The sequence below is a fragment of the Mandrillus leucophaeus genome, unplaced genomic scaffold (genome assembly GCF_000951045.1).
Source record: "Mandrillus leucophaeus isolate KB7577 unplaced genomic scaffold, Mleu.le_1.0 Scaffold133, whole genome shotgun sequence".
In the NCBI taxonomy this organism is placed as follows: Eukaryota; Metazoa; Chordata; class Mammalia; order Primates; family Cercopithecidae; genus Mandrillus; species Mandrillus leucophaeus.
Window position 1 is genome coordinate 5,705,177 of NW_012101288.1, and position 18,176 is coordinate 5,723,352.

At 46.0% G+C, this 18,176-nt stretch overlaps 1 protein-coding gene across 1 annotated transcript in view; it reads left to right on the forward strand.

Annotated features, from left to right (window-relative positions):
* Positions 1 to 3,150: 3,150 nt before the first annotated feature.
* WDYHV1 (WDYHV motif containing 1) overlaps positions 3,151 to 18,176 on the forward strand; it is a 20,570-nt gene continuing 5,544 nt past the window's right edge. The window contains exons 1-4 of the mRNA XM_011973028.1: positions 3,151 to 3,308; positions 9,244 to 9,343; positions 11,303 to 11,353; positions 17,754 to 17,905. Coding sequence (XP_011828418.1) covers positions 3,226 to 3,308; positions 9,244 to 9,343; positions 11,303 to 11,353; positions 17,754 to 17,905 — 386 coding nt within the window. The 5' untranslated portion in view covers positions 3,151 to 3,225. The remainder of the gene's footprint in view (positions 3,309 to 9,243; positions 9,344 to 11,302; positions 11,354 to 17,753; positions 17,906 to 18,176) is intronic.

Here is an 18,176-nt window from a genome sequence, read left to right on the forward strand (position 1 = left end):
TATATATATATAGGGTATGTGGGAAATAATGAAATCAGATTTTTTTAACCAAAAATAGTTGCTAACATTTATATTATATGCCACCAACTATTCTAAGTGCTCAACTAATCCTCATAATGACCCTATGAGATAGTAGCATTATCATTAACTTCATTTTACAGATGAGGAAACTGAGACACAGAAGAGTGAAGTAACTTTGTCCAAGGTCACCCAACCGGCAAGCTGTAGTGTGATAACCCTACCTTGTTTTAACCTGAGTGACTCTCTCCTAGCAGAGAGAGCCAGACAGACTCCATTTTAGTTTCTTCACTTGCAGTCCCCTTTATCCCCCTTAAGGGAATAACTAGTGCAAGCTGACTCCAAGCACTTCCAGGAATGCACCTGCTGATAAGATATTGGGTCAGGCTGTACCAGCAGCTCCTGGGAATGTGCTCTGTGGAAGGTACTTAAAAGCCCCTGCATTTATCTCTTAGTGATAGTTTAAGCCCCTGCACCTGGAACTGTTTACTTTTTTGTAACTGCTTCTATAACCAATTAATTTTTTAAAACTTTTTGCCAATTCTGCTTCTGTAAAATTGTTTCCGTTAACCCCCACTCCCCTACTGAGACCATAGTATAAAAGAGAATCTAGCCCTTTCTTCGGGGCCGAGAGAATTTTGAGCGTTAGCTGTCTCTGAGTTGCCGGCTAATAAAGGACTCCATAATTTGTCTCAAAGTGCGGCGTTTCTCTATAGCTCGCTTGGTTACAACAGTAGAACCTACCCAGCCTGGCTTCAAAGTCCTTTAGTAAGTAGTCTGTGCCCAGTCAGGATAAGAAACTACACAGTAGGTCAAGCAAGGGAAGTTAAATGTAAAGAACTATTAATTATGTTAGCTGCACACGGCGGCGCGTGCCCGCGGTCTCAGCTACTCAGGAGGCTGAGACGGGAGGACCACTTGAGCCCAGGAGTTTGAGGCTGCAGTAAGTTATGATTGCGCCACTGCACTCCCGCAGGGTGACAGAGGGAGACCCTGTCCACCCCCCCAAAAAATTATTAACTATGATAAAGGCATAACTACAACATATAAGGAAAATCTATTCAGTACCTTACTGTATAGAGGGAAGTTAGGGAGAACCCTGGTTTTTGTGTCAAGAGGCTGAATAAAGATTATTGCCAGGCTAAAACTGCAAGGTTAGGGAGGGACCATGTTCTGAGTCTGGGGTCGGGGCAGACACCACGAGGATGTTCTCACCACCATACCCGCCCCACTCACTTTAAATGGAGCATTTAGACCATTTACATTCAATGTTAGTATTGAGTTGTGAGGTACCATTCCATTCATCATGCTTTGTTGCCTGTGTGCCTTATTTTTGTTTTTGCTTTTTAAATTGTATTTTTGTTTTATAGGTCCTGTGTGATTTATGCTTTAAAGAGGTTCTGTTTTGATGTGTTTCCAGGACTTGTCTCAAGATTTAGAGCTCCTTTTAGCAGTTCTTGTAGTGATGGCTTGGTAGTGGCGAATTCTCTCACCATTTGTCTGAAAAAGACCGTATCTTTCCTTCTTATATGATGCTTAGTTTCACTGGATACAAAATTCTTGGCTGGTAATTGTTTTGTTTGAGGAGGTTAAAGATACGGCCCCAATTCCTTCTAGCTTATAGGGCTTCCCACTCTAAAGGAGAAATGTTTACCAGAGTTGCTATATAGCATAGAGGCTATGTGGAAGTTTGTATTAGGGGCTGAGAGGCAATAAAATTGGTAATTGACACAGGAACTGGGCTCAAAGTCTTTAGGATTTATCGGCTTTGGGACTCAAGAGATTGGAAAATCAGACTGTGGATGGCTAAAATCAATGTAAACATCTCAGTTTTTATAATGGGAAGTACCCTGATTAGCTAGTTATCCTCATTGCAAATATAAACAATTCAGAAGACTGTAAAGTGTAAAGTCCTTGAAACTGAAAGTCCCTGATATTAATACTATTCATTCACCAGAGATAAATTCTATTTTTTTTCTTTTTTTGAGACGGAGTCTTGCTCTGTCGACCAGGCTGGAGTGCAATGGCACTATCTTGGCTTACTGCAACCTCCGCCTCCCGGGTTCAAGCGATTCTCCTGCCTCAGCCTCCCGAGTGTCTGGGACTACAGGCGCGCGCCTCCACGCCCAGCTAATTTTTGTATTTTTAGTAGAGACGGAGTTTCACCATTTTGGCCAGGCTGGTCTCGAACTCCTGACCTCGTGATCCACCCGCCTCGGCCTTACCAAGTGCTGGGATTACAGGCCTGAGCCACGGCGCCCGGCCCTAAATACTATTTTAACAATATGGTGTCTTTTCTTCCAGACTGCCAGTAAATGAACAAACACATGATTAACACAAAAAGGATACCATATGGACTCTTTAAACTTTTTTTTTTTCAAATTTACTATATCAGGGAATTAATATATCTTTTCGAGTCAATAGATATAGGTCTTCCAATTTAAAAGATTAAGTTACAATAGAGTGAGATTTGGGGTGCTATCCCTTTCGGAAAGCGTCCTCGATGCGGTCATATTGGAATTAACCTCCACTCCCCTCCTCTTCTCTGGGCTCCCGCGGACTCCAGGCTGAGTGCTGAAGTGTGGATTTTCACACCCAAACCTCTGTTATTTCAGTGTCTCACCTGGCTTCTCCACAGCGCAGAAGCTCAGCCCCAGGTTGGAAGAGCCTCCCCGGGAGATTCACAGCGAAGCGCTATTCAGGGCCCAACTCCAAGCCCAAACCTAGCTCCACCCTAAGCCGCCGCCAAAGACCCCTCTTCTCCCAAACCTCACCGGGGCCCCGCCCCTGACTCCGCCCACGAGAGCCCAAGCCTCCAGTCCTGCCCCACCCCGGGCTCCACCCACCAGCCGGGCTCCGCCTACCCGGAAGCACGCAGTCCTCCTCGTCCCGGGCTCCGCCCACCGGGAGCTCTCGCCGCTCACCCCCCCCCGGACCCGCCCACTTCGCTTGGGCTCCACCTTCCCAGGAACTGGCGCCGCTTGCCCGAGCTCTGCCCATGTCGTCCCGGGCTTCCCGCGCCGAGAACTCGTGCTGCTAGCCCCGCCCACCGCGCTCCTGGCCCCACCACCCGGAAACTGTCCCGGCCGCCCCGGGCTCCTCCCACCCCGCCCTGAGAGCCCGCGCGGGCCGCTACACGCCCGCCCTTTCCTACGTCTGGTCCAGTCAGTCTTCCTCCGGCGTCGGCGCTGGCCGAGCTAGCTGGCCATGGAGGGTAATGGCCCCACTGCCGTTCACTACCAGCCGGCCAGTCCCCCGCGGGACGCCTGTGTCTACAGCAGCTGCTACTGGTGAGGGGGCGCGGGCGCAGCCTCTGGGTCTCCCAGGCTCCCGGGCCGCGAGTTGCAACCAGGCCCCGCCTCTTCCCGGCCCCTGCTCGGGGGCGCTCCCGGCCTCTACCGGCGGGTTCTACAGTTCTGCGGGAGTAGGGAGCGGGAATGGCAGCTCTTGTCTCTTGAGTAGAGCGTGGGCTGTTGGATGGGGTTGGGAATTCGTCCGGAATCCTAGGGTCGATAGTGCATTACCTGTGCCTGGCGCTTGTCGGTTGGATTTGCTCAGCAGATCTCTGCTTCGGGGCTAGAAAGGGTGGAGCTCTGAAAACCTTTGGAAGTTACTCTGCTGAAGCATGTGGGGTTTCAGACTGAGGCGAAGGTCATTTTAATTTTGGAAGAGAATGGAAGCACAGAGAGTTTGGGATAACTTCCCAAGGTCACCCAGCTAATAGCAGCCAGGAATCCAGTTCGGGCTCTCTGGCACCAGAAACCATGATCTTAATCATGTTGTCATTATAATAATGGTTACATTCACACAGCACTTGCTATATGCCACGCGTTGTTCTGGGTGGTTTAGGTAAACTAAATCACTGAGTATCACAATAACCCTAAGAGGTAGGTATTGTTATCCCCAGTTTAAAGATGAGAGCACTGAAGCACAGAGGGCTGCAAGTAATTTGCGCAGGGCCACATCGCTTGTGAATGAAGGAGTGGGGATTTACAGGCAGAGTCTGGCCCCGGAGTCCATGCTCTGCACCCCTGTCCTAGGCCACCTCTGCAGCTGAAGCACCGCCCCTGCCTTGGTCCTTTTTCATTCCCATGCCTACTCTTTCCTGAGTAATGGTTTCTTCCCCAGCTTCTAGTCCTTGCACAGGAACCCTCAGTGCTATCTAAAACTACCCTTCCCCCTTCTGCTTGTCACTAAACCAATGCCACCGAACATTTGTTCGGCCCGGATTGCATGTGAGGCTCAGTGGCAGGTGCTTCCATCGATGTCCATGAGTAGCTTCTTTTACTATCGTTATCCTCATTTTACTAATAAAAAGAGTGAGCCACAGAGAGGCTGTTGTGTGCCCCCAAATCACACATCTAGCAAGTGGTGGTGCTGAAACTGGAACATCTTCGTGATTTTGAAGTTCATGCATCTTAACTGCTGCACTCTTTTTCTGTCCTGCCTCTTCTAAATCCCGTTAGTTCTCCTCCCTAATGTCCATTGTTTTATTCATTCATTCAATAAATGTGTATTAGGCACTTGGAGTATGTGGCACACTTCCGGGCACTGGAGATACAGCAGTGAACAAGATCGACAAATTCACTCATGGATCCCTTGGTTCTTGTATTTTGATGAGAGAAAAGCAGATAAGGTCCGGTGCGATGGCTCACGCCTGTAATTCCGGCACTTTGGGAGGGTGAGGTGGGCGGATCACTTGAGGCCAGGAGTTTGAGACCAGGCTGGCCAAGATGCAGAAAGCCTGCCTCTACTAAAAATACAAAAATTAGCCAGGTGTGGTGGCACACGCCTGTAATCCCAGCTACTCGGGAAGCTGAGGCAGGAGAATCGCTTGAACCCGGGAGGAGGAGATTCCTGTGAGCCGATGCCACTGCACTCCAGCCTGGGAAACAGAGCGAGACTCCATCTCAAAAAAAAAAGGCAGACAAAAACAAGTAAACCATGTTTGGGTGGTGTTAAGTGCTGTGAGAAAAATAAGATAAAGGATGGTGGCTTATTTTCTATTAGGATATTTTGAGAAGACGTTGTTGATAAGGTGATATTTGAACAGAGATCTGAAAAAAGAGGGTGAGAGCTTTGCAACTATTGGAGGATGGTCATTTAAGCAGGGAGAACAGCGGGTACAAAGGCTCTGAGAAGGAATTGTGCTGTATGATAGGAACAGTGAGGAGACTGGTACAATTGGAGTATTGGAGTTAGAGCAGTCTTGCAGAAGAATGGTAAGAGATGACCACTCTACCGCAGGATTTCTCCGCCTAGGTTCGAGTGACATTTTGAGCATGATAATTCTTTGCTATGGGGGCTGTCCTGTGTATTGCAGGACATGTAGCAGCATCCCTGGCCTCCACCCACTAGATGCTGTTAGCACCCTAGCTCTAGTTGTGACAACCAAAAATGTCTCCAGACATTGCTAAGTGTCCTGTAGGGCGTGGGGGGCAAAAGCGCCTCTTGCTGAGAATCAGTGCTCTACCCTGTCTGAACATGTCAGGTGGGGACACTGCACTACTTTGGCTCCTGCAGCTTTGTGGGTTTTTTTTATTTTTGAGACAGAGTCTCAGTCTATCACCCAGGTTGGAGTGCAGTGGTGCCATCTCGGCTCACTGCAACCTCTGCCTCCCAGGCTCAAGCCATTCTCCTGCCTCAGCCTCCCAAGTAGCTGGGACTACAGGCACCCACCACCATGCCCGGCTTATTTTTGTATTTTTAGTAGAGATGAGGTTTCACCACAGTGGCCAGGCTGGTCTCAAACTCCCGACCTCAGGTGATCCACCCGCCTCGGCCTCCCAAAGTTCTGGGATTACAGATGTGAGTCACCATGCCTGGCCATCCTGCAGGTTTTTAAACTTGAAATGAGTGCCTCCTGTCTACTTCTGTTAGCTTCTGTCATGTTAGCTTCCAGATGTTACTTATGCTTCAAGACCCTGCTTAATGATAATAGTGGCAGTTGGTATTTGTTTGGGACTGTGTCGTCGGCAGAGCATTTCTGATTCTGACTTGTTTTGTGTTTTTCAAACAATTGTAGAGTGCCTGCTTTGTGCTAGGGATCCCCGCGATCTGCATGCATCTGTGACCTCAGCTTATCTCTGGGAACCCCTGCAGCATCCCAACCTTTCTGCTACCAAGATGATCAGCTGACAGCTTGGGGCAAATCCACAGCCCGCCCGCCCACCCGCCCTTCCTTCCTCCCTCCCTCTCTCCCTTTTTTGAGTCACTTATGCTTTGTTTAGAGTCTAAAGAACATTTCAGATATTATCCAATCACATATTTTGTTTGGATTTTGATGTAATGATCCACAGCTCTTTTTTTCTTTTTTTTTTTTTGAATCATTTATGCTTTTGTTTAGAGTCTAAAGAACATTTCAGATACTGTCTAATCACATTTTGTTTGAGTTTTTTTTTTTTTTTTTTTTTTTTTTTTTGAAACAGAGTCTCGCTCTGTCGCCCAGGCTGGAGTGCAGTGGCCGGATCTCGCTCACTGCAAGCTCCGCCTCCCAGGTTCATGCCATTCTCCTGCCTCAGCCTCCTGAGTAGCTGGGACTACAGGCGCCCACCACCTCGCCTGGCTAGTTTTTTGTATTTTTTAGTAGAGATGGGGTTTCACTGTGTTAGCCAGGATGGTCTCGATCTCCTGATCTTGTGATCCACCCGTCTGGGCCTCCCAAAGTGCTAGAATTACAGGCTTGAGCCACCGCGCCCGGCCCTTGTTTGAGTTTTGATGTAATGATCCACAGCTCTTTTTTTTTTAATCATTTATGCTTTTGTTTAGAGTCTAAAGAACATTTCAGATATTATCCAATCACATATTTTGTTTGAGTTTTGATGTAATAAAAATCTTTTTTTTCCCCTTCCAGCTTTTATTTTAGATTTGGGGTTACATGTGCAGGTTTGTTACATGGGTGAAGTGTAAGTCTTGGGGGTTTGGTGTACAAATTATTTTGTCACCCAGATAGTGAGCATACTACCAGTTAGATGGTTTTTGATCCTTACCCTCCTGTCACCCTGTACCCTCAAGTAGGCCCCATGTCTACTGTTTCCTTCTTTGTGTCCATGTGTACTCAAGGTTTAGCTCCCACTTATAAGCAAGAACATTCGGTGTTTGCTTTTCTGTTCCTGCGTTAATTCACTTGGAATATTGGTCTCCAGCTCCATCCATGTTGCTGCAAATGACATGATTTTGGTTCTTTGTCATTGCTGTGTAGTATTCCACGGTGGATGATATATACCACATTTTCTTGATCCAGTTCACCATTGATAGGTACCTAGGTTGATTCTGTATCTTTGCTATCATGTATAGTGCTGTGATGAACATATGTGTGCATGTGTCTTTATGGTAGAAGGATTTCTATTCCTTTGGGTATATACCCAGTAATGGGATTGCTAGGTCACATGGTTGTTCTGTTTCAAGTTCTTTGCTAAATTTCCAAACTGCTTTCCACAGTGGCTGAACTAATTTACATTCCCACCAGGAGTGTATAAGCATCCCCTTTCCTCCACCACCTTGCCAGCATCTGTTATTTTTTGCCTTTTTTTTTTTTTTTTAAAGACAGGATCTCACTTGGTCACCTAGGCTTGCAGTGCAGTGGCATGATCATGGCTCACTGCAGCCTCACCTTCCTGGGCTTAAGTGATCCTCTCACCTCAGCCTCCTGAGTAGCTGGGAGTACAGGTGTGCACCACAGCTTTTTTGACTTCTTAAATTATTTTTATTTGTTTATTTTTATTTATTCTTTTTTTTTTTTTGAGACAGATTCTCACTCTGTAGTCAGGCTGGAGTGCAGTGGTGCAATCTCAGCTCACTGCAGCCTCCGCCTCCAGGGTTCAAGCAGTTCTACCTCAGCCTCCTGAGTAGCTGGGACTACAGGCACGCACCACCACACCCAGCGAATTTTTGTATTTTTAGTAGAGACGGGATTTCACCACATTGGCCAAGATGATCTCCGTCTCTTGACCTCGTGGTCTGCCTGCCTCGGCTTCCCAAAGTGCTGGGATTACAGGCGTGAGCCACCGTGCCCGGCCTGTTTATTCATTTTTTTTTTTGACACAGAATCTCACTCTGTCTCCCAGGCTGGAGTGCAGAGGTGCCATCATGGCCCACTGCAACCTTGACCTGGTGTCAATCCTCCCACTTCAGTCTCCCGAGTGACTGGGGCTACAGGTGTGCACCACCATGCCCAGCTAATTTTTATGTTTTTTGTAGAGTGGGGTTGTGCCATGTTGCCCAGGCTGGTCTTGAACTCTTGGGCTGAAGCAATCTTCCTGCCTTGGCCTCCCGAACTGTTGGGATTACAGATGTGAGCTACTGCACCTGGCCTGACTTTAATAATAGCCATTCTGACTGGAGTGAGATGGTATTTCATTGTGGTTTTGATTTGCATTTCTCTAATGACTACTGCTGTTGAGCATTTCTTCGTACACTTGTTGGCTGTGTGCATGTCTCTTTTTCCTTTTTTTTTTTTTTTTTTTGAGACGGAGTCTTACTCTGTTGCCCAGGCTGGGGTGTGGTGGCTCAATCTCGGCTCACTGCAACCTCTGCCTCCCGGATTCAAGTGATTCTCCCGGCTGAGCCTCCAGAGTAGCTGGGATTACAGGCGTGCACCACTATGCCTGTAAGTTTGGTGTTTTTTGTATTTTTATTAGAGACAACTAATAAAATTAAGTTTTGTATTTTTAATAGAGACGGTATTTCACCATGTTGGCCAGGCTGGTCTTGAACTCCTGACCTCAAGTGATCAAGTGTCTCAAGTTGCTGGGCCCAAAACTCATAGAATATTGACATTTTATCAGTTATAAAATGCCTCCATGTACAAGCACTGCTGGGGAAGGTAATCACCTCTATGTGGAGAGGGGTTTACACACAGTATAGGTTGAATACCAGCTTGTTGGGATGTTTTAGAGGAGATTCAAACGTTAGCTAGTTGTTGGATGGCATGGTGTTTAAGGTCTTTTCCCACTTTTTGATGCCATCATCAGTATTTTGTTCCAATTTAAAAGACACATAGATGCTGTCTCTTATACACATCTAGATGTGTATAAGAGACAGCAGTATAGGTTGAATACCAGCTTGTTGGGATGTTTTAGAGGAGATTCAAACGTTAGCTAGTTGTTGGATGGCATGGTGTTTAAGGTCTTTTCCCACTTTTTGATGCCATCATCAGTATTTTGTTCCAATTTAAAAGACACATAGATGTTCTCTAATCTTGATTAAACAATTATTTTATTTCAGTGAAGAAAATATTTGGAAGCTCTGTGAATACATCAAAAACCATGACCAGTATCCTTTGCAAGAATGTTATGCTGTCTTCATATCTAATGAGAGGAAGATGGTAAGTTGGTGAGTGAGTGCAGGAAGAAAACGAGATTTAACATGACGTTAGAAGCTAAATTAAATTAAAAAAAAAGAAGCAAAATATAGCATGGGTGTAGTACTCTTCTGAAGTGTGCTTTATAAAATACAGCAACATTTAAAAGTTTTCTTTTTGAATGAGATTTTTTTCGTTACAAGGCATGATTGAGTTAGATGAGTTGAGTCCCTTCTGTTGCCCAGGTTGGAGTGCAATGGTGCAATTCTTGGCTTACTGCAACCTCCACCTCCCGGGTTCATCTCCTTCCTCAGCTTCCCGAGTAGCTGGGACTTACAGGCATGTGCCACCACGCCCGGCTAATTTTTATATTTTTCAGTAGAGCTGGGGTTTTGCTATGTTGGCCAGGCTGGTCTCGAACTCCAGGCCTCAAGTGATCCTTCCGCCTTGTTCCCACAAAGTGCTGGGAGTACAAGCGTGAGCCACCATGCCCAGCTTAGTCCCTTATTTTAGGTAAGGAAATTTGTGATGGTCTATACAGATTAAATCTTTTCTTTAGGCATTAATGTGGACCTGGTTTTTTTGTTGCTGTTGTTGTTTGTCTTTTATTTTCTTTTTTGATATGGAGTCTCGCTCTATCGCCCAGGCTACAGCACAATGGCACGATCTCGGCTCACTGCAACCTCTGTCCACCAGGTTCAAGGGATTCTTGTGCCTCAGGCTCCCGAGTAGCTGGGACTGCAGGTGCCCACCACCATGCCCGGCTAATTTTGTATTTTCAGTAGAGACAGGCTTTCTCCACGTTGGCCAGTCTGGTCTCCGACTCCTGACCTCAGGTGACCTGCCTGCCTTGGCCTCCCAAAGTGCTGGGATTACAGGCGTGAGCCGCTGTGCCTGGCCATTTTTTTTTTCTTTTTTTAAATTCAAGATGGAAGATGTAGACTTTTAAAAAATTGCTTAGATATGCATACTCTCAGTTTTAAAGTAAGGATTTGTCTCTGGAGTTTAAATAGAACTACAGTCAACTTATATGAGGAATTAGAAAAAGGAAGCCCTTCGTATTTTGTAAAACACGTTTGCAGGCATCATCTCATTTGATCCCAATGGAAGCCCTGTGAAGGCAGGCAAGGTTTGGACAACTTTCTTCATTTTATAGATGAGAAAATTAAGACTTAGGGTGGCCCTATGAATAATTAAATGGGAAAGCAAGACTTGATACCTGCAAGGACTTCTGATTCCTAGTTCAGATCCCTTTTCACTCTCCGAAGACCATCATACAATAACTTGTGCTCTTGAGAGCTTTCATTCTTGGGGATACTTAGAAGGATTTAGATTTCTTCCTCTTCACTCATTCTTTCACCTTGATTTTTGCATGCTTAAAAATATTTTATTTCTCATGTATGTATTGCTTTAAAGAATTTAGTAGTAGCCAGGTACAGTGACATGTGCCTGTAGTCCCAGCTACTTGTGAGGCGGCTGAGGTGGGCAGATCACTTGAAGCCAAGAGTTCAAGGCTGCGGTGTACTATGATGGCACCTGTGAGTAGCCATTGCACTCCAGCCAGGGCAGCAGCGCAAGATCCCGTCTTGGCTGGGCGCAGTGGCTCACGCCTGTAATCCCAGCACTTTGGGAGGCCAAGGCGGGCAGATCACTTGAGATCAGGAGTTCAAGACCAGCCTGGCCAACGTGGTGAAACCCTGTGTCTATCAAAAAAATATATAAAAAATTAGCCGGCTGTGGTGGTACACACCTGTAATCCCAGTTATTTGAGAAACTGAGGCAGGAGAATCGCTTGAACCCAGGAGGCAAAGGTTGCAGTGAGCCCAGATTGTGCCACTGTACTCCAGCCTGGGCGACAGAGCAAGACTCTGTCTCCAAAAAAAAAAAAAAAAAAAAAAATCCCATCTCAAAAATAAAAAGGGAAAATAATTTAGTAGTGGTTTAACTGAAGGCATGGCTTATGAAATGTATTGTGTTTTGTAGATACCTATCTGGAAACAACAGGCGAGACCTGGAGATGGACCTGTGATCTGGGTAAGACAGTTAATACAGAGAGTATTGATGCATTGTGACTTGTAACCCCTTAGTGTTCTGTATGTTTTGGTAAAGCATAAGTGACCTGAGCAGTAGATAAAGGCTGTGATAATTATTAATAAACTGACCTTTTGAGAATAGATGTTATTTGGTCTAAGGTAGAAACACTGTAGGCATATATTCTTTTAACTTTTTGTTTTGAAATTGTTATAGGAATGATTTTAAATGGTGGATATATTTGTGATCTCCTAGACTCTTACCATTTAGCACAGGAAGGAACTTTGGCTACACATTAGAATTATCTGGAGACTGTTAAAAATGTAGTTTTTGGCTGGGCGCAGTAGCTCATGCCTGTAATCTCAGCAGTTTGGGAGGCCAAGGCAGACGGATCACTTGAGGCCAGGAGTTCAAGACCAGCCTGGCCAACATGGCGAAACCCCATCTCTAATAAAAATATAAATATTAGGCTGGGCGCAGTGGTTCATACCCTGTAATCCCAGCACTTTGAGAGGCTGAGGCAGGTGGATCACTTGAGGCCAGGAGTTCGAGACCAGTCTGGCCAACATGGCAAAGCTCCGTCTCTACTAAAAAAAATACAAAGATTAGCTGAGCGTGGTGGCACGCACCTGTAGTCCCAGCTACTTGGCAGGTTGAGGCAGGAGAATTGCTTGAACCCGGGAGGTGGAGGCTGCAGTGAGCTGAGATTGCGCCACTGCACTCCAGCTTGGGTGACTGAGAGAGACCCTGTCTCAATAAATAAATAAATAATGTAGTTTTCTGATTTAGTAAATCTAGAGAGGAGTTCAGGAGTTCGTGTTCTTGATGAACTCCCAGGTGAACATGACTGGCATTTGAAAAATACAGATCTACTCCCGCCCCTTTATTTTTCAGGGAAGAAATAAACACAGAAGAGCAAAGTGAGTAGCTCAGAGTCGCATGGTCAGTGGCAGAACTGGGTCTCAGACCTGGGTCCTTTTTAGTACACATCTACATGTCACCTTAACCCGTTCCCCTAAAGAATGGAGGCCAGGGTTGGGCATGGTGGCTCATGCCTATAATCCCAGAACTTTGGGAGGCTGAGGTGGGTGGATCACCTGAGGCCAGGAGTTCGAGACCAGCCTGGTTAACATGGTAAAACCCCGTCTCTACTAAAAATACGAAAATTAGCTGGGTGTGATGGCGTGTGCCTGTAATTCCAGCTACTCAGGAGGCTGAGGCAGGAGAATCGCTTGAACCTGGGAGTCAGAGGTTGCAGTGAGCCGAGGTAGCGCCATTGCTCTCCAGCCTGGGCAAGAAGAATGAAACTCCATCTCTAAAAAAAGAAAAAAAAAATGGAGTTTTTATGCTAATAAACACGAAAACAAAGTGAAAGTAAAACAACACTGATGAAATGTAACGAACTCCTAGTTTCTGGGTATTTATTTAAAATTATGTATCATTTGATTGGCTTCACTCATTTATTTAACATGTATATATTGAGTGTGTTTTATATGCCGGGCTAAAAACAGATGAAAACCCCTGGCCTCACAGAGCTGACGTTCTCAGTTCCATTGCCAGCAGGTGATCTTGCATGAAAGCTGCTCTTGCATGAAAGCCCAAGCCCCTCAGCTCTGGGGTTAGGAGCATGGGCTCTGGAGTCAGGCATACTGGGTTTAAGTCCAAGGCCTCTCATTGGTCAACTGTGGGATCCGGATAGGTTATTTACCCTCTCTCTTCAATGTCTGCCACTGGTCAGTGGGGTCGTGAGGCTTAAGTGAGATAATGCACAGGAAGCATCTTCCTGGTGTCTGCTACTGGTACTCAGGAAGTGTTGGCAGTTACTGTTAGCAGTGGTACCAAACCCCTGTTACAGACGGTCTGTGTGCACGAGAAGTCATCCTTGTTGCTGAACAGCTTAGCTGATTTTGGGTGGTGGTCTCACTCCCCATCCTAGGGAAACTTGGAGGGGAAGGACCTGTAGCCATGTCCGCCTTACACATCTCATAGCAGCTCAAGGTAGGGAATCCTGTTGCAAGAAGTCTCCCCACACCCTCTGGCAGGTTTTTCTTTGTTTCGCTGCTGTCCTGTTGTAGGGTATGGGTAGGCCTTGCTGAGTGAGTAGAGACACCAGTGAGTAGTAGTGAGTACAGTTCAAGAACACTAAATCGTGAACCCCTTTCTAGATTTACTAAATCAGAAAACTACATTGTTAACACAGTCTCTGGATAATTCTAATGTGTACCCAGACTAAATATTGCCAAAGTCCCTTCCTATGCTAAATGGATAAAAGTCTATGACATCACAAATATATCTACCACCTTAGCCATTTAAAATCATTCCTATAATAATTTCAGGTCAGGCGTGGTGGCTTACACCTATAATCCCAGCACTTTGGGAGGCAGAGACAGGCAGATCAACTGAGGTCAGAAGTTCGAGACCAGCCTGATCAACATGGTGAAACCCCATCTCTATTAAAAATACAAAAATCAGCCACATGTGGTGGCGGGTGCTTGTAGTGCCAGCTACTTGGGTGCCCGAGGCAGGAGAATTGCTTGAACCTGGGAGGCAGAGGTTACAGTGGGCTGAGATTGCACCACTGCACTCCATCCTGGGTGATACAGTGAGACTTCATCTAAAAAAAAATCGTTCCTATAATTACTTTCTTTTTTAAAATTTTATTTATGTATTTATTTTTTTGAGGTGGAGTCTCTGTCACCCAGGCTGGAGTGCAGCGGTGTGATCTCGGCTCACTGCAACCTCTGCCCCCCAAGATTTAAGCAATTCCCCTGCCTCAGCCTCCCAAGTCACTGGAATTACAGGCATGTGCCACCATACCTGGCTAACTTTTTTATTTTTAGTAGAGATGGAGTTTCGCCATGTTGGCCAGGCTGGTCTCTGAACTCCTGACCTCAAGTGATCTGCCCACCTCGGCCTCCCAAAGTGCTGGGATTACAGGCATGAGCCACTGCACCCGTCCTCCTATAACAATTTCAAAACAAAAAGTTAAAAGAAAATATGCCTATAATGCTTCTATCTTAGACCAGATGACATGGAGCAGATGGTGGCATCTGTAGGTGACATCCCTGCTTCTAGCACAGTCAGTCTTTTCCTGGCCGCTGGGCAGACACTGAACCAACTCAGAGAGTGAGGCTGCTGCTCAAGCCTGCATTCCTTGGCTCCTCATTTGTGCCGTGAAGGCAATTTTGGGCCAATGCTTTTCCTTTGCAGTCCCTCAGCTGCCTAGTGTATAGGAATGTGGACCTGAGCTTACCAGAAAGTTGTAAATAGTCACTGTTTATGCCTTTTCACAAGTTGTACCTTCTTTCTGGAAAGCTGTCCCCATCAGGCAAGATTCCGCAATGGGGTCCTTTCCTCTGTGAAACTCTCCTTGGCCATTGGGCTCCTGTCCTCTTCCTTTCTTGGTTGGCTTTAATTTTTTATTTTTATTTATTTATTTGTTTTTGAGACAGAGTCTTGCTCTGTTGCCCAGGGTGGAGTGCAGTGGCATGATCTTAGCTCAGTGCAACCTCCGTCTCCTGGGTTCAAGCGATTCTTGTGCCTCAGCCTCCCGAGTAGCTGGGGCTACAGGTGCACACCACCACGCCCGGCTCATTTTTGTATTTTTAGTAGAGACGGGGTGTCACCATGTTGGCCAGGCTGGTCTCGAACTCCTGACCTCATGTGATCCACCTGCCTTGGCCTCCCAAAGTGCTGGGATTATAGGCGTGAGCCACCATGCTCAGCCTTTGGTTGTCTTTTAAAAGGGTTGACCATTTACACACTAAGGCTTCTAGGAGCACTGTGAGGTAGACCAGGCTTGTCTAACCTGCAGCCTGGAGGCTGCGTGTGGCCCAAGACAGCTTTAAATGCAGCCCAACACAAATGTGTAAACTTTCTTAAAACAATATGAAATTTTTTTGTGATTTTTTTTTTTTTTTAAGCTTATCAGCTATCATTAGCATATTTTATGTGTGGCCCAAGACAGTTCTTCCAATGTGGCCCAGGGAAGCCAAAAGACTGGACACCCTTGAGTTAGTCACTCCGGTTATCTCCATTTTATAAAAGAGGAGACTGAGGCTGCCGAGGGGAGGGGCTGAGATTGGAACCAGGCGCTTACCTGCTCCTGCCTGCGTTGCTCTCCGCCTCTGATGTTCTCTATTCTCTACAATGTCCTGCAGCAGTTTACCTGGTTCCCACTCACTTCTCTGGGAACTTCTTGAGGGTGAGAACTTATCTTTTTCATCTTTGCATCTGCAGTTCAGCAGCATAGTCTTTCACATAGAATAGAGAGGGTGCGGTTCAAAAAAACTGATATGGGCACAGTGGCTCACACCCATAATCCCAGCACTTTGGGAGGCAGAGACAGGCAGATCACTTGAGGCCAGGAGTTTGAGACCAGCCTGGTCAACATGGTGAAACCCCATCTCTACTAAAAATACAAAAATTAGGTGGGCTTGGTGACGTGCCTATAATCCCAGCTACTTGGGAGGCTGAAGTGGGAAAATTGCTCGAACCCCAGAGGCGGAGGTTGCAGTGAGCCGGGATCGTGCCACTGTACTCCAGCCTGGGTGACAGAGAGAGACTCTGTCTCAAAACAACAACAACAAAACACACCTGTAATATGAATTAGAAGGTGTTAAGAGAGAAACAGAATTTGAGTGAGGCAGCGATTCTGGCAGGGGGTGGGAGAAGATAAAACATTGATTCATGGGAAGAAAACCTTTAGCTGGAGCTTGTGTGGTGGGAAGAGGTAGAGAAGGTTGCTGCAGATGGAGGGGAATGACATGAGCAGGCCCAGTGGGAGGCAGTGGTGGACTGTTTGGGGGCATGGAGGGTAGGATACATCTGGGGAAGTCCAGAGAATAGGCATTCATTTGTTAATCTCTTTCTCTTTTGCTAAGATAGACTTAGAGCCAAAGGCAGCACTCAGGCTTTTAAAGGCACAACATCCCTAGTCTTAAGTATTGTTCCTACCTCATAGGATTTATACAAGGCTCAAATAGAATGATACTTGAGAAAGAAAGTGCCTTTTAAACTCTGAAATACTGTGGAAATATAAGATGGTATTACTAATGTTGCTAGGTTGCGTTGATTTCACAGTGCTGTTCTCTATGAGAGCATTTTTCTTTGGAAGAACTCAGAGCACCACATTGCTCATGTCCCTTGATCACCTCCCTGAAATCCCTTTCAGCTCATCGCCGGTGTTGGGCAGTACCTTGAGTCTGAGAGTGAGGGTGAGAATTAACATCCACGCCGTGACAGAGCTGTGTGGGAAAAGCTGTCTTTTTCTTTCTCCTTTAGTGGCTACAGATGAAGGCTTGGCTAACTTCTTTTTCTAAAAAATAGTTTTTCCTTTCTTTTAATTGCAAAAGTGGTTCCAAACTAGAAATTAAAATCCTCCTCCTCTCCAGGCTGACCCCCAGAAGCCTGCTTTGTTATTAGTTTGGAGGACATCCTTGCAGACGTTTTCCTCTGCATTCGCATGCATGCAAATGTACTTCTGAATGCGCACATGTGTCTTTATATACAGGTAGCTTTTAACAAATAGCAGGTGGGGCCGGCACAGTGGCTCACACCTGTAATTCCAGCACTTTGGGAGGCTGAGGCGGGGGGATCACTTGAGGCCAGAAGTTGGAGACCAGCCTGGCCAACGTGGTAAATCACCATCTCTACTAAAAATACAAAAATTAGATGGGCGTGGTGGCGGGCATCTGTAGTCCCAGCTACTCAGGTGGCTGAGGCAGGAGAATCGCTTGAACCCAGGAGGTGGTGGTTGCAGTGAGCTGAGATCATGCCACTGCACTCCAGCCTGGGTGATAGAGCAAGACTCTGTCTCAGTAAAAAAAAAAAAAAATAGGTGGAGCTGGGTGCAGTGGCTCATGCCTGTAATCCCAGCACTTTTGGAGGCTGAGGCAGGTGGATCACCTGAGGTCAGGGTTTCAAGACCAGCCTGGCCAGCATGATGAAACCCCATCTCTACTAAAAATACAAAAAATTATCTGAGTATGGTGGTGCTCACTTATAATCCCAGCTACTCGGGAGGCTGAGGCTGGAGAATTGCTTGAACCCGGCAGGTGGAGGTTGCAGTGAGCTGAGATCATGCCATTGCACTCCAGCCTGGGTGACAGAGTAAGACTCCATCTCAAACAAAAAAGTTTCCTAGAGGTAAAATTGCAGGTTCAGAGGATGTTGAGAGGATGTGCATTTAATGACTATGAACAGTTCCATTATTTATTTAACCATTTCCCTATCTGTGGACATTTAATGTTTTCAGGGTGTTGTGTTTGCTTTATTTTATTTTGCTATTATAAGGAGGGCTGTAGCAGTCTTATATCCTTTTTAGTGATAATGTGTGTGCCTGAATACTGGGATTTCATCATTATGAAGTAACTTGGTTAACTTTAGCAACTTTTACTTCTAGGATTACCATGTTGTTTTGCTTCATGTTTCAAGTGGAGGACAAAGCTTCATTTATGATCTCGATACTGTCTTGCCATTTCCCTGCCCCTTTGACACTTATGTAGAAGATGCCTTTAAGTCTGATGATGACATTCACCCACAGTTTAGGAGGTGAGGACATTCAGCATGGATTTACTTATTTTCTGAAGTAAGACTTTGACGATTCCCCAGAGGTTCTTTTTTTTGACAGTTGTTTTGTAAAGATCTCGTCTGGCATCACCATTGAGTTGATGTTTAAGAATGATGTATTTGCAACACAGGAGATTCAAAATGTTTTAAAACTTTAAAAGTTGGCCGGGCGCGGTGGCTCAAGCCTGTAATCCCAGCACTTTGGGAGGCCGAGACGGGCGGATCACGAGGTCAGGAGATCGAGACCATCCTGGCT